The sequence below is a fragment of the Podarcis bocagei genome, assembly GCF_964188305.1.
Source record: "Podarcis bocagei genome assembly, chromosome: 1".
NCBI classification, from domain to species: domain Eukaryota; kingdom Metazoa; phylum Chordata; class Lepidosauria; order Squamata; family Lacertidae; genus Podarcis; species Podarcis bocagei.
The window spans coordinates 110,932,667-110,947,286 of record NC_138125.1 but is presented as its reverse complement, the minus strand read 5'-3'; the positions used below and the strand labels follow the sequence as shown (position 1 = coordinate 110,947,286).

Genomic DNA, 14,620 nt, shown 5'->3' with positions numbered 1-14,620 from the left:
GGCATAACTGCAGCCACGCCTGCATAACACCACAAAACCTTTATTTGACTTCCTACTGCAAATACTTTCTCTGCTGCATATTACAAAACATGAAATGGCTTACAATTGAAATCAATAAAGGTACTGTATGATCCATTTGCAAGCTATCAAGTATTTGTGGCTACAGTATATATACCAAAACAACGGGGGGGAGGGGAAAAACCTATTGTAAAAACAGAATCTAATTCAACTGGAAATTGAGAAACTAATTAAACTAGAGCACATCCTTGAACACCTGGCATAAACAGAAGGACTGCACAAGCTGCCCTGTTGGCCTTTCAGTCTGCTTACCAGGTTGGCAAACTCTATCAGGAAACTCTTCTGTAATTCCTGGGACACTGCCAAGAAAGTCCTATTCCCATATCTCGTAGTGTTAGCTTTCCAAAGTGAATGGACCACAGCCTGCTCTCACTATGATCAGCAAGGAAAAAACTAAAGAGAAGAATGCTCTCTAATGTGATGGGTTATACAGGTGTTGCAGTGATGTTGTGCCAGTGACACAGGAAGAGGCAGTAGTTTAAGGCAGGGGTGCCAATCGCTTTCAGGTTTGAAGGTGTGCAATACATGTGTTTCATTTGACAAATATCTTGCAAGAGCTGCCAGTAATTATTACTGAAATAACATGACACTTTACCATTTTTGTCCATGGAATGAGGTTCAGACTGTTTCTTGCCAATATCAGCAAAGGACCTGACTATTGGGATCCTATTGCTTAGCTTCTTCTGATTCTGATGGTGGTGCTGTTTGAGCAGAGCTTCGTGCACCCTGTGGCGAACATCTTCGCTGAGCTGTCCTGAGCCTACTTGTTGATCAAGAATCATGTCTGAAAATATAAAAGGCAAATGATCTAATGATACCAGGAGCTAGGATCACAAGGAGTCAAATAGTAGCAGCAGCAGCAGCAACAACAACAACAACAACAACAACAACAACAACAACAACAACAACAACAAAAGGAGAACTAGCAAACATCATTGTGGAATTCCCAGTTCAGAAATCCAACAAAACATTTGGGCCATTGTATGTTGCCCCATAATATCACAATGTTTTCTGGGTGAGATAGACTAACTCCCAAATCTGTCATTCTTAACAAACCCAACAAAGTTTGTTGTCTATGTAGATTAACAGGTAACCAAATATGAACATGCCTTCGGCTTTCTCATAGATTGCCCTGCAATGCACAGATGTGTGCATTTATTCTCCAACTCTTCTTTCACCCCTTCCCACCAACACCCTTGGCTATTCCTAGGGCTTGGAATGTGATGCCATAAAGTTCTGCATACATAATTTTAACAGGAGACGAAAAACCCATTCCAAATAAAAAGTCTTCGCACGTCTCTGGAAACTGCTCATGCTTGGATGAGAGCAGCTGGCTTCCAGGAAGCTGGTCTTCACAGTTATGCAACACTTACTTGCTGTCAACATTTTGTTCACTGATGAAACGCCACAAAGTGGCTTTTCTGATGGTGGAACTACGTATCCAGTGTACAGCATGGGTCTTAGAATTTTGCTCTCCAAACAGCTGCAAAGCAGTGGGATTAAGGGAATGATCTGAAGCAGAGAAGTGATGAGAGGAAATCGAGCACACCACATCACACACCACTTCGTCCCCCAGCTGCTGGGATTCTGGATGTGTTTTTCTTCCATCATAGCCAAGGGCAGGAAGGAGGTTCAAGGGGGAAATTGGATTGGGACAGGATAAAGTGCCCCCCTCTCATCTCCTCATTTTAAACCTTGCCCACCTCCTCTGCTTTGCAACTGGATCCTCGTTCCTCTAATCTCCATCAAATATTCAGATGAGCTACAGAAGAAGCAGCTTTTAACATATCTTGCTCAACGGAATTTTCTTTGAAATCCGAATGTACATTGGCCAGGGGTGAACTTTGCTGGTCCACAATATCAGTGACCATATAAATATGGCAAGAGAAACACGGTGGCAATTTCAGTGCCACTTAGGGAAATGGTCTTTTGGGTTTTGAAAGGATGAGGACTAGGAACTCAAGACCACGGCGGGTATTTCTCAATCGTACGTCAACGCCATGGTCAGACGCGTACCCACTGCAGCGTTTAAAATCTGGTATCTCTCTTTTTAAAACCAGAAGCTTTTAAAACAGGAATTCTCAGATTACTAACAAGAGCTCATCTGAGCTCAACGAAACACATTAGGGGGCTGTGAGCACCCTGCTGGCTGTGTATCATCAATCTCAGACTTAGTGTGCATGTAAAATTCAGGGATAGATAGATAATCGGCTTGGAACCCAAATACTTGAAGGAACCTCTTCCCTTCATCAGCCTGCCCATGCCCTCAGAACCTCAGAGGAGCATCTTCTCTGCATTGGGAGAAGCTTGCTCTGCGGTGAGTGACACAGGATAGAACCTTCTCCCAAGTGCTCCCCCTCCCCTTTCCAAGGTATGATTGGTGCTGATGCTGCTATCATTTAAGCACCACTTTCAGACTTGATTTATTTGCCCAAGCTTTTTAAGCTGTGTGAGCTGATTACTTGTTTAATCTGCTCTGTTTGTTTTAGCTGCATTGCATGCATTGTGTTTTATTATTGGGCCGGTTGTTTTTATTTTGCGTTCCCTAACCCTCCCTGGCATCCGCAGCGATGGCGTAAAGGTTGTTAATATTTGTAAGTAATGAATAAGTAAAAGGCATAACGTGTACAGAGGAAGTTCCGTAATAATAAAGTTAATATACTAGAATCAAGGTGGGGCAGCGGGGAGGAGAGACTGAGGATGGAGGTTACTCAGAGACAGTATTAAGATGCTGTCCTGTTGAGCTTTTAGAGATCTGGGAGGGGTAAGGCAGCCTTGCCACTGGCAATTAAGGCTTAAAAGTCAAAAACAAGTTTCTCACTAAAGCAAGCTAACTGAGCAGCAAGTGTTTTAGCATATTCATTAGGAGAAGCCGTGCCACTCAAAACTTCTGACACAATGAATGTTGAGTCATGAACTCTTTTGCTCGTGAGCTTTTCTTTCTCTCTGCAACCCCACATCTCCCAGTAAGCTCTTGTCATGAACCAAGAAGAGCGCACAGATACGCGATTAAGGTGTCAAAAACAGGCAGGATTAGTCAAACTTTTGATCATCTTCAAGATTAAGGTGTGGATTTCTGCGGACGGAAAGTCTTGCACAGGCTTCCAACTCCTACAGAGGCACTGGCTTTCCCCATGCAGATACCCACACTCAATACACAATCGAATTGGGCACTATTGCAGATGCCGCCCATTCCACATTTATAGGAAATAAACTGTTTAGTGTGGCAGCACCTGCACTTTGGAACTCCCTGCCACTGTACTCTTTTCGGTGCCTGCTAAAAACACTCCTGAATAGACAAAGCCTACCCAGATGCTTCAAAAGTTGAAGTAATTTTTCATCTGTTTTAGCATTTTAACTTCTGTACGTTTTAAAGCAGGGTTGTATTTTTCTCTCTCTTGATTTTACTGTTTTATTTGTAGAAACTGCTTTGGGTTGTTGTTGCTGCTGTTGACAATCAAGTAGTGTATAAATTTTATGAAATAAACAAATAACAATGCATGGACACAGGGCTGAGCTTTTGTTGCTGTGGATGCAGCTTTTAAGGGGCAGGGGACATCAGCATCAACAGCAAGGTGTAATGAACATACAGCATACTTCTTGGTAAAAAAATAATACACTTTGCTAGTAAAAGCAAAATGTGGTGGGACTCAAGTAATGCTCAGCAAGGTAACAAAGTGTAGACATTTCTTATGGCCAAACAACAAGTGGAATGTATCCATGCCAATATTAAGAAAAGGTTGCTAAGAGACGCAGAATTAACCTAAGAAGCTGTATAAAGGTTTGGATTTCAGGGCGTTCCCAGCACAGCAGCCTAGGAGCTGTTTAGCAAAAAATGAAAAATGGGTTGATGAGTGGAAAAGAGCATGGGAGGAAGGGTCAAAGGATTTTGGGGACAGGGGACAGGGGAAAGAAAGCGCTCACTGGAAATATTATTCTCCCAGTCGTATTATGCAAACACACACAGAGAGACAATTTATATCAGACTGCCATGAAAAGTCATTCATTCATTCATTCATTCATTCATTCATTCATTCATTCATTCATTTATGGAAGCACATACATTATTTTGTTTAGACCATCGGTATGAAAAATCGAAAACAGGACTCTTACAAACTGAAAATGCAAGACTTTTTAAAATTTGTGATCCATTCTACTTTATAGAATGTTATTAATGTTTTCTTACTGTTTTATGTGCGATGCTTAAGGGTGAGGGGTTTTTTATTAACAGGTTATTATTATTATTATTATTATTATTATTATTATTATTATTAAAAAATATTTTATTTGATAAGAAATAGCTTGTGGTGTCATTGTAAGCCGTGTGATCTCAAAATGGTCATGAAGTCATTTCCAAACATAATGTAATGGAAATCCTAGTGTCTGTGTGTCATACTGACAAGAATGTAGGATGGAGTCTTTCACCAATGAAGAAAACAAAAGTAAAAATGTACCACACTGCATCCTACGTTGGTCCTCGATTCACATATAGGAGAGGACCATTTCCGCAATCTCCCCCCCTCCCTCTGCAGCCCCTGTAGTCTATCCAGCACCATTGCCAAATGACCAAATTTAGGAGTAGCACAGTGGGTTGCAGAGGAAAAGAGGGAGATGGGAAGTCCCTTATCAATGAATGTGAGCATTGTTTCATTCCCAGAAGGGTGAATGAATGAGTGGCTCCTGTGAGAACAGGATGCTGAAATAGATGGACCAGTGGCTTGGGACTCAGCTATACAGCTCCAAATATAGTGGTACCTCCGGTTGCAGGTGAGATCCATTCTGGAGGTCCGGTCAGATCCTGAGGTTTTTGGAACCGGAGGACCGCTTCTGCGCATGGCAAAACCTGGTAAAATACTTCCGGGTTTGCCACTTTGACATCCCAAAGTTTACATAACTAGAGGGTTACGTAACTGGAGTTACTACTGCATGGGTAGGCAAACTAAAGCACAGGGGCCGGATCCGGCCCAATCGCCTTCTAAATCCAGCCCGCGGACGGTCTAGGAATCAGCGTGTTTTTACATGAGTAGAATGTGTGCTTTTATTTTAAATGCATCTCTGGATTATTTGTGGGGCATAGGAATTCATTCATTCTCCCCCCCAAAAATACAGTCCGACCCCCCACAAGGTCTGAGGGACAGTGGACCAGCCCCCCTGCTGAAAAAGTTTGCTGACCCCTGTACTATTGTATAACGCTTTAAGCGCATTACACAAATGTGACACTAGATGGCACTGGTGAGCTAACGGCAAATTCCACAATGGTTTAAAAACTTATTTTTACAGCCTTTTTTTTTTTACATATGTGTTGATTCTGCCTTGGTCCTCTTATGTTTTTAGAAAGGAAAATCAGGATCTAAGCGGCTCAGCAAAGGAAATATAGGGTGACATCTAATTGTGATATCTAATTGTGACTTCTGCTTGTGGAAATGGGACTTGCCTTTCATACCCTTCCCCCCTGCAGCCTGCTTTCCCTAAAATTGCTCTAGAGCATTGGCTTTCAACCAGTGTGCTGTTGCACCCTGGGGTGCCTTGAATGATGGTCAGGGCTGCCAAGGGCAACACTGGCCTCTGTCTCTCTCTCCTTCCCTCCCTCCCTCCTCTGATGCCCTCTCGGCATCAATGCCTTCCAAAGGATTGTGAGGCTATTTGTTGCAGCAGCCCTGGCTAGAAGCTCCCCAGGCAAACAGTGCCTCTGGGGCTGGCCAGGGGAGAGGAGACGAAGAGAGGCTGAGGGTACACTCCACAAGTAAAGGAGTTTGAAAAGGTGTGAGGGGCTGCCAGCTTTGCAGGCAAGGGGGTGATATAACTGGGCTTCTGAGGCTTGGAGCATGTTTCCCCACAGGGGAGCCGCAGAAAGAATGTAGTTGGTCAAGGGAGCCTTGAACTCAAAAAGGCTGAAAACCTTTGCTCTAGAAGGTTAGGGGGCTCTGCAGAGCAGATTGGGAGGCTGTAGCAATGAGCAAGAAAGGAAAATCCCACTTCATCCACTGGAATGACTTATAAGGCTGAATGTGTGCAATACGACTGGACATTTGCCCAAAAGAACACAAAAAGAAAATACGCAGCCCACAACTTTACCGGTCTACCACTATAAGCCACAGCGGAATAAAAAAACACATGTTTGATTCCAGCTAGAAAAATGGCATATTGTAAAATCCAAGAGCTATTTCACTGGCTGCATTCAAACCAAATGACAATTTTAGAATGCATCCGAAGGAAGTAGATGAAAATATCAAAGAGAACATTTCCATCTGCCAATTTGAACTGAAATAATCGGGAGGATAATAATGTGAAATAGCTGTTTAAGGTCAAGAAGGCACATCTGGTGTGCTGGTCAAGTGCTGCGGACTACGGCTGACTTCTCATTGTGTAAAGAAGGCAATTTGGGACCTTGAAGTAGGAAACTGGGTACCTGAGAAGTACCACAACAATACGTAGGAACAACAAGTGTGATATGAAAAGAGTGTTGGCTGTAGTTATGGGAATCAAGAGCAACCAACTTTAGGAAGCAGAAATGTGGTCTGTCATCCTTCACACCATCTTTGAGCAAGCTCTCTAATAAAGTTATTGTATTGTATTGTATTGTATTGTATTGTATTGTATTGTATTGTATTTAGTGTGGGTCATATATTGCCTAATTAAAGGGGAAACCCTCCAAACAGTCTATGTAAGAGTATAAAATATTAACTTAAAGATCAGTGATAAAAACGCACCTTAAAAACAGCATACATAATCAAAATACCAAAATATAGATAAGACCAACACTTGTAAAAGCAAACATACACAACACAGTTACATGAGCAGGTTTGCGTAAACAAAAAAGTTTTTAGCAAGCATCGCAAACAATATAGCAAAGGTGCCTCCTTTATATTAATAGGCAGGGAGTTCTAGAATACCGGTACTTTTTTTCTCAGAAGTAAAAAAAATAGTTGCTGGTCCAAGGTTTAAAGGAGTGCCTTCATCACATATAAAAGAGGACAGAGAAATTAAGAAGCTATGGGAGAAAAACAGGAAAGCACAACATACAACCTTTGCAAAATAATCTCGATATTTTTATCAGGATAATCCTATATAGGTTTACACAGAAGTAAATCTGACGAATTCAGCAGGGCTTGCTCCCAAGTTAGTGTGCACAGAATTACAACTTGATAGCACAATTCTCCACATGTCTACTCAGAAATAAGTCCCACTGAGATCTATGGGCCTTACTCCCAGGTAAGTGGGTTTAGGGTTGCGGCTTAGCATCAGTGTAAACTGAGTGAGAACAAACATCTTTAATAATAATATAAAAAAGATGTTTGAAACTTGAATGACTGCTCAATGGCACAAATAATCACAAAGGACACTCTGAACATTAGAAATGTCAGGCAGAAATGACCTACCGAAAACCAACACACAATGCAGAATGTAACCTCAGCTATTTATGAAGCACTATGATGAGCGTATGTTCCTGACACAAATGACTGCTTCTTAATTTTCAGTGGTATTTTGGAAATTTGCATACTACTGTTCAGACAACAGACATTTAAAATGCAAAGGAACCAAGAACATTTATCAAAGTGTCAGGAAAATGAATGAAGAAAACAGAGCAGCAAGGAATTTTAAAAATAAAATAAAAGCAGAGCTCAAATAACCCTCCCTTATGTACTCAAAAGCAAGATCCACTGAGCTCTGTTGGATTTAATTCCAGGTAAGTATGTATAAGATTGCAGCCTAAGGCTGCAAAAATCAAACGCATGTTATATATTATATATAGGAATATGTGTGTTAATACATTTTTATTGTGGTCTACACACCTTTAAAATGATGTTTCTGGAATGTAGAAGGTTTAGCCAAGTTAAGGGAAACAGCAGCATTGTTGTTTGACTGATACTGAGTGACAGTTGCCCAGCAGCCATCTAGAGAGGCCAGGACCCTGATATAGTCTGACTCACTCCTGCTGCTGGAAGATCTCTGAACTCAGCGCTAGCAATCAGAACACTGAATCCTGAGTTGCATGCAGCAGCTTCCTGAATGCTTAAGCAATTACAGCATGGCTACAAATGATCAGGAGAAACACCTATGCCAGCAGCATCTTTGGAACTGGCAAGGAACCAATGTCTCTGCATCCCCTTCAATCTCACCCTGTCAAACACTAATTACTGAGCTGAATTGCTAAAATATCAAATTGCAGTGAGCGAGGGACAAAAGAACAGAATCCACAATGTCAAAGCACAGCCTGTACAGAAAAGAGCAGGGAAATGTTTGGGAGGAATTCATTGTTACGCCAAGGGGATCGTTCCACCAGAGAAAGCAGTTCCTCCAGCCCACCCACCCCTAGTTTTTGGTGTTCTCCTGACCACCACCCCCAAATCAATTTCCGGGGAGTGAGGAGTGCAGCAGGGGAGGAGCAGAAGCTTCTCATTGACTCCCGCTCCTTCCTTGGCACCTGCCCTTTTGAGTTCCAGGGCCACATTCACTCATGAGTAACCTTCCAGGGGCCACATAACCATGTTAGAATTCCTGCTCCATGATTGCAGTCATGGGATTGTTGTCTTTCACACGACAGCATATGTTTTGACAGAGACAGGATGTTTGTGTTACGGTGTTCCGTGAAGTGGGACTATTGTCCTTTGTTCTTTTTCTCTTTGCTGTCTGATGCTAGAGAGAGAGGGAGCCATGCTGCAGTGCTCCGTGTGTGTTTATATGTAAATAAAGTAGATTAGCCAAAATGCTGAGTTGCTGAGGTCTGTCATGCAAGTTGCGAAGACTCTGCAGATCCCTAAGTGTGCCGGTGTCGGTTGGCATCGGTCGCTGTGATGCTTCGGCTGAAGAAAGCTTATGAAGCTCCCGAACGATTGACCAGGAGGGAGAGAACATGCCAGTCGAGCATGTGTCTCTAACAGGGTCCTACTCGAGTGTAGGCTGAGCTCCTGACAAACCACTAGTGAGCGGGAACAGAGGGGACAGTGGGCAAAGTCACAGATGTGATGTTTACCTTTACACAGCAGGTTGTATTGCAGCCACACACACAAAAGCTAGATTCCTACACACACCCCTATTTATATCTCTGTCCAGGCAAGCAAGAGGCATTCTAACAGTTCTAAACAGCCGGGGGGGGGGGGCTTTGTAGCAGGACTGGTGATGGGAATTTTCTGGGACTGAGAGCATGCCAGGAACACCGGTGCAATGAAGGGACAACTCATTCAGTTGGTTTTCAGCTGGGACTTGGCGGATCATTAGCCTCCTCTGACTAAGCAGCCACAAATCAGATTAAGTCACTGATCACCTATTTTCTTCATTTTCTTCATCATATCAAGTCACATTTTCTTCATCATATCAGCAGCAGCAGCAGACTTGCCTAAGGCACTAATAGTGCAATCCTTACTATGTCTACTCCAAAGGAAATCCTACTGGGCCTTACTGTAATGTTAATGGGATTTGAGTTGCAGACTAACTCTTCACTATTTTCCCCCTTCGCCAATTTTCTCACATTCACACATAAGAACATAATCTATGAGCTACTTGTTTTGAACATTTTGATTTCCTTCCATTATCCCCCCCCCCCAAATATTCCTACCAAGTCTTTAGAAATATCTTTACAACACACACACTTGCATTTAACATGATTAACTTTTGGGTCCTACTGAAACTTATACATGAGAGGTAGTATTCAGCTACTCTTCTGAATTATAACCTCCACTCTGTTCAAGAAAATGGTATCTTCCCTTCAACAACAGCTACAGCCCTTCACCTTCCCTTTCCACAATTTGTACATCTCTGTGTCTCAGTGATGATACTGGAAAGACCGACATTAATGCCACGCTAAGTAGAAAACATCAGGGGGGAGGGAAATGCATGTTAGAATTTGGAATTTTATTTATTTGGAGTTTGAAATATATTACCACCCCATAGAGAAACATTGCATCTTATGCAGGGCAGTGTGATGATGTTGTTTTATTTTGGGATGTAGAGAGTATTATACAATCTTTATATTGTTGTGTTAACTGCACACTTACCTGCAATTTCTTCTAAAGAATTTGCTCTCATGTCTAGCAACACAGTGCCATTGAGGATACAACTTCTCAGTTCAAACAAGCTGTGAAGCGATAACGTGGCAACGTATGGTTTACTCCACCTCTCTCCTCCATCTTCAACATCTTCTTCAAATTTCAACCACCTAAGCAAGCAAAAGAGCTTAGTCAGCCCCTTCTGTTTGAGAAATGAAATGTCAGTTATGCAGAAGCAATAAGAGAAGAAACACAAATAGTGAGATGATAGATAGATAGATGGATGGATGGATGGATGGATGGATGGATGGAGAGATGATAGAGATAGATAGATAGATAGATAGATAGATAGATAGATAGATAGATAGATAGATAGATAGATGAGAGAGAGAGAGAGAGAGAGAGAGAGAGAGAGAGAGAGAGAGATTGCAATTTCACAGCTCCGCTCTTTGGGTTGCATCCAACTACATCCTGTTGTTTCATGGAAGCCTCTTTGATTGAAGAGGAGTCTTCCACCAATGGAAGCTGGAGGCAATTTTTACTACTTCCGCCTTCAGCCTCCTACACAAACAAACCCCTGAAACTGCTCCAAGAGGGTTGGAAGACCTTCCATAACAGCATGCAAAGTGGAGACGAAAATAAGGGAGGCGAAAGCGGGGATTTTGTGATGATCACTTCCTTCTCTAAAACCTCTGCTTGATCGAAAAGCTTTTTCTGAATGGATACAGCCCCACAGCATGGTGTGTGAATAATGCTGCGCCATGGTTTCTTAAATTTGATCACCGAAACTCAGCCCCCGTGACTTAACTATTGTCTGTTAACCACAAACAAGCCACACTGTTGTTGCTCCATAGGTAAAGGTAAAGGGACCCTGACCATTAGGTCCAGTCGTGAGCGACTCTGGGGTTGCGGCGCTCATCTCTCTCTATAGGCCAAGGGAGCTGGCGTTTGTCCGCAGACAGCTTCCGGGTCATGTGGCCAGCATGACTAAGCTGCTTCTAGCGAACCAGAGCAGCACACGGAAATGCCGTTTACCTTCCCGCCAGAGCAGTACCTATTTATCTACTTGCACTTTGACTTGCTTTCGAACGGCTAGGTTGGCAGGAGCAGGGACCGAGCAACGGGAGCTCACCCCATCATGGGGATTCGAACTGCCTACCTTCTGATCGGCAAGTCCTAGACTCTGTGGTTTAACCCACAGTGCCACCCGCACACCTTGGTTAATATTAACGATGACCCAGCATTATGTGCAAACCTGGCCTTTTATCTCACCTCTTGGCCCAATCTGATCTATGAGTTTAATAATACTGGATACCTACCATATGGGAAGTTGGTTATGAGAATGACCAAGATGTCATGTTTGAAACGCTTATGTGGGGTAAAGATTATATAATTTCTAGGCATAGTTTCTTAATGTGGTTTCATTTTTCATTCTGCTTGGGATGCACACATACAATACCAAATTCTGAACATGTATATTAATAGATTAATGTCATCTTGCCCTGTGAAGGGATAAAAAACATTTGGGTAGCCATCAAGTCATCTACCCGGTCCTTCTATCCCCACCCCCACACATACAGACATTTCTGGAGTGTCCATGGGACAAGACAATGGAAAAGCGGTTCCCACTAAGATGAGTTAAGTTGGGATCAGGTCAACCCCCCGTCCAGCTTGAGCCCTGGAGATAATGGTTAGCTTCCCTCACTTCAATGCTATCCCTGTGTTTCTATGAAACTAGTGAAAAGGATCCTCTGCTTAAGATCTCCACAATAAAAGGGAAATGGATGGATTCAGAATGAATCTTTGGGTATCCATTTTGGCTGTCAGGAATCCGAATTCAAAGCACCTTCCTGCCTGCTTTGTAGGACTGAGAAATCAAAGGGTTGGATATATTTGGGGTGGGGCAAGCACCTGTTAATTATGACAGAGCAACTTGTTTCTATATTAGGGCAAGTCAAGTATTTAAAAAACGTTGCTTTGATAATAACATGTTGGAAATGTGGGAAGTAGATCAAAGAGGACATCCATGAAAAGTCAAGCATTCCCCAACAATCTTTGCAGCTTTATAAAACCACCTTCTTTAATTTAAATCTTTGTTTATAGAATAGATCGATATCTTCCAGCAGTTAATCATCACTGGAGACCAAGCTCCTCATCCTATTTTATTTAGAAAGCTCTTGAAGTTATTATGCGCTGCTCAAAAGTAATTAAGAAAAACACACAGGGATCTGTCGGGAGGCTTAGCACCTAAAAATTGCAGACATAGAAGAGAGAGAAAAGAAGGAATTTAGGAAAGGGGGCAAGTAACCATGAAATATGACACCTGAAGCAAAGACTGAGTGTAGGAACCCAAGTCTTCTTTAAGTTCTCTCTCCCCGCTCTACCATGTCATGATTATGAAACAACATATTCTCAGTGTGTTGTATTCAACATGGCACTAAGGCTAAGGTTCCATCACCAAGAGGATTCTTCCTTGTACAACAGAACATTTCCCCCCTTTCCTTTCCTTCCCTTGCTCACCCACTAAATCTGTTCTGGGGGATCCCCCAAACCTTTGGAAAAGATCTGAGGGAGGCATAGGGGTGAGAAGGGTAAATTCCTATTGCACTAGCGGCAATCCTTGCATGAATGCAACTATTTAATATAGTCTTCCATGTTCTTGTAAATTTGAAGTGCTTGATGACTGATAACGTGCACTAGATGAATACCAGACTGGGTGGCCGAGCTTCAAATCTCTTTATTGACTATGAAGCCCATAAGGTAATTCCAAACAAGTTAGTATGTATCAACATTTGTTTCCCAACTAAAATAAGCATACTATCCTTCCCAGGGCCAACATATTAAGAATATGCTGAGCTTTGCAAATTTAACCAGTAGTGTATTTTTTAAAGATGTATAATTTCCTAACACTCAGCTGTATCACTTTTGCAGAGAACTAAATCATTATATTCAGCAAAGCAACTGAGTCTTGATCCACTTGTGGAGTAACACGCTCAATATCTTCTGTGTTTACTTTCATTATATCTGTTGACTTCCCAGAGGAACTGAACTCCCACCAGTTCACCCACACTCTCCATCATCCTTCTGAGTAACAGAACAGCCAAGATCTTGGCAAATCTTACACATGCCACTAAAAAGCTACAATAGCAAGAACTTGGCTAGAACATTTGGTTGGATCGTTAGTCTTCATTTGACGGGTCGGGGCCCACACCCTGACTTAAGTTGAGTCACACAAGTGGCCTGCATTTTGCTTAGGATCCCCCCCTTTTTTTCAAGAACAAACACAAAGCCATTTAGAAAGGAAGCAGATGGGTGGAAATGACAGGGTTCCTGTGCCTTTAAAGGCCATCCAGTAGAGAAAACAGCACAAATGAAAACTGCAACAGAGAGAAAAGAGGGACACATAGTATTTAACAAACAAAAAACACCCTGAAAGGTGAAGTATGTTGCAGGCTGAGATTAAAGGTCAGGTAAGGTCAAAGTCTACTGTGTTAGACTGCATCAGGCAATATTTATTTACTGACATTGGTGACATCTATGCCCTGCCATTTCTGCAAAGAACTGAGAGGTAGTGTAGGCTGGGCAGTAGTGCTGGATTTACGTATAAGCTAAACAAGCTATAGCTTATGGCCCCAATCTCTTGGGGACCCCTAAAAAAATTAAAGGGGGAAAAACTGGGTGTACATTTCCAAAATGTAAGATAAGTTCAACAATTACTTTGATAAAATACATATTTTGTTACGTGCAAATGGCTTTAGATACCTATTAGATCCATAAATTACCATATAGCATACATTCAATACAAAAAACAGTGACAATTTGTTGTTGACAAAGGACAGCTGGACATATAAAGGGCCCAAGTACCTTCAGGAGCTTAGGGCCTCATCAAACCTAAATCCAGCCCTGAGGCTGGGAGATTGCAACTTGCCTAAAGGGAGCTTGCAAGCTCCATGGCTGAGCCAAGGCTTCCCACATGTAAGTTCTGCATTGTCCTGGCACTCTGCTATGCAAAATCCATTTACTATCATATGAAATGGTGACCCATTTTCATTTGGATGAGCCTTCCGAAAACATATCTGCAATGCTACACTTGTTAAGCACTACTTGAAATTGTGGCACTGGTTGGATTTGTCTCAGGTCTTCCACAAAACAAAACAAAACAAATCATCCATTTCATTGGCAGAGAATGTGGCTGTTCATCTTATTTTGGAACTTTAATTAAATATTTGTCTACCTCCTATGAGTGAGGTCCAGGGCAAATCTAACATGAAATCTGACAGAAATAAAGTTTGAGGTTTTCTTGTCCCTAATAGCTGCATAACTTTCTCCTGAAACATTTATTTATTGCTGTATATTTGTTTCTCCAGTCATCTACAAGGAACCCAGAGCAAGAATTTGGATGCACAACAACCCTTTGAGGTAGGTTAGGCTGAAAAATATGTAAGCAGAACAACATAGTGAGAGTGCCTTTATTAAGCTGGGGTAAGGAATGTCTCAGTACCCAGAGTTATCGGTAGATCAATGCCTGCTTTACTAGAACTGTGTTAGATTTAGGA

General features: G+C 42.1%; 1 protein-coding gene across 8 annotated transcripts in view; it reads right to left on the bottom strand.

Annotated features, from left to right (window-relative positions):
* SLC4A10 (solute carrier family 4 member 10) overlaps positions 1 to 14,620 on the bottom strand; it is a 168,657-nt gene that overhangs the window by 52,387 nt on the left and 101,650 nt on the right. For all 8 annotated transcript variants that reach the window (XM_081198843.1, XM_081198847.1, XM_081198844.1 and 5 more), the window contains 2 exons: positions 10,074 to 10,234; positions 674 to 862 (listed from right to left, as the gene is read on the bottom strand). In XM_081198843.1, coding sequence (XP_081054969.1) covers positions 674 to 862; positions 10,074 to 10,234 — 350 coding nt within the window. The remainder of the gene's footprint in view (positions 1 to 673; positions 863 to 10,073; positions 10,235 to 14,620) is intronic.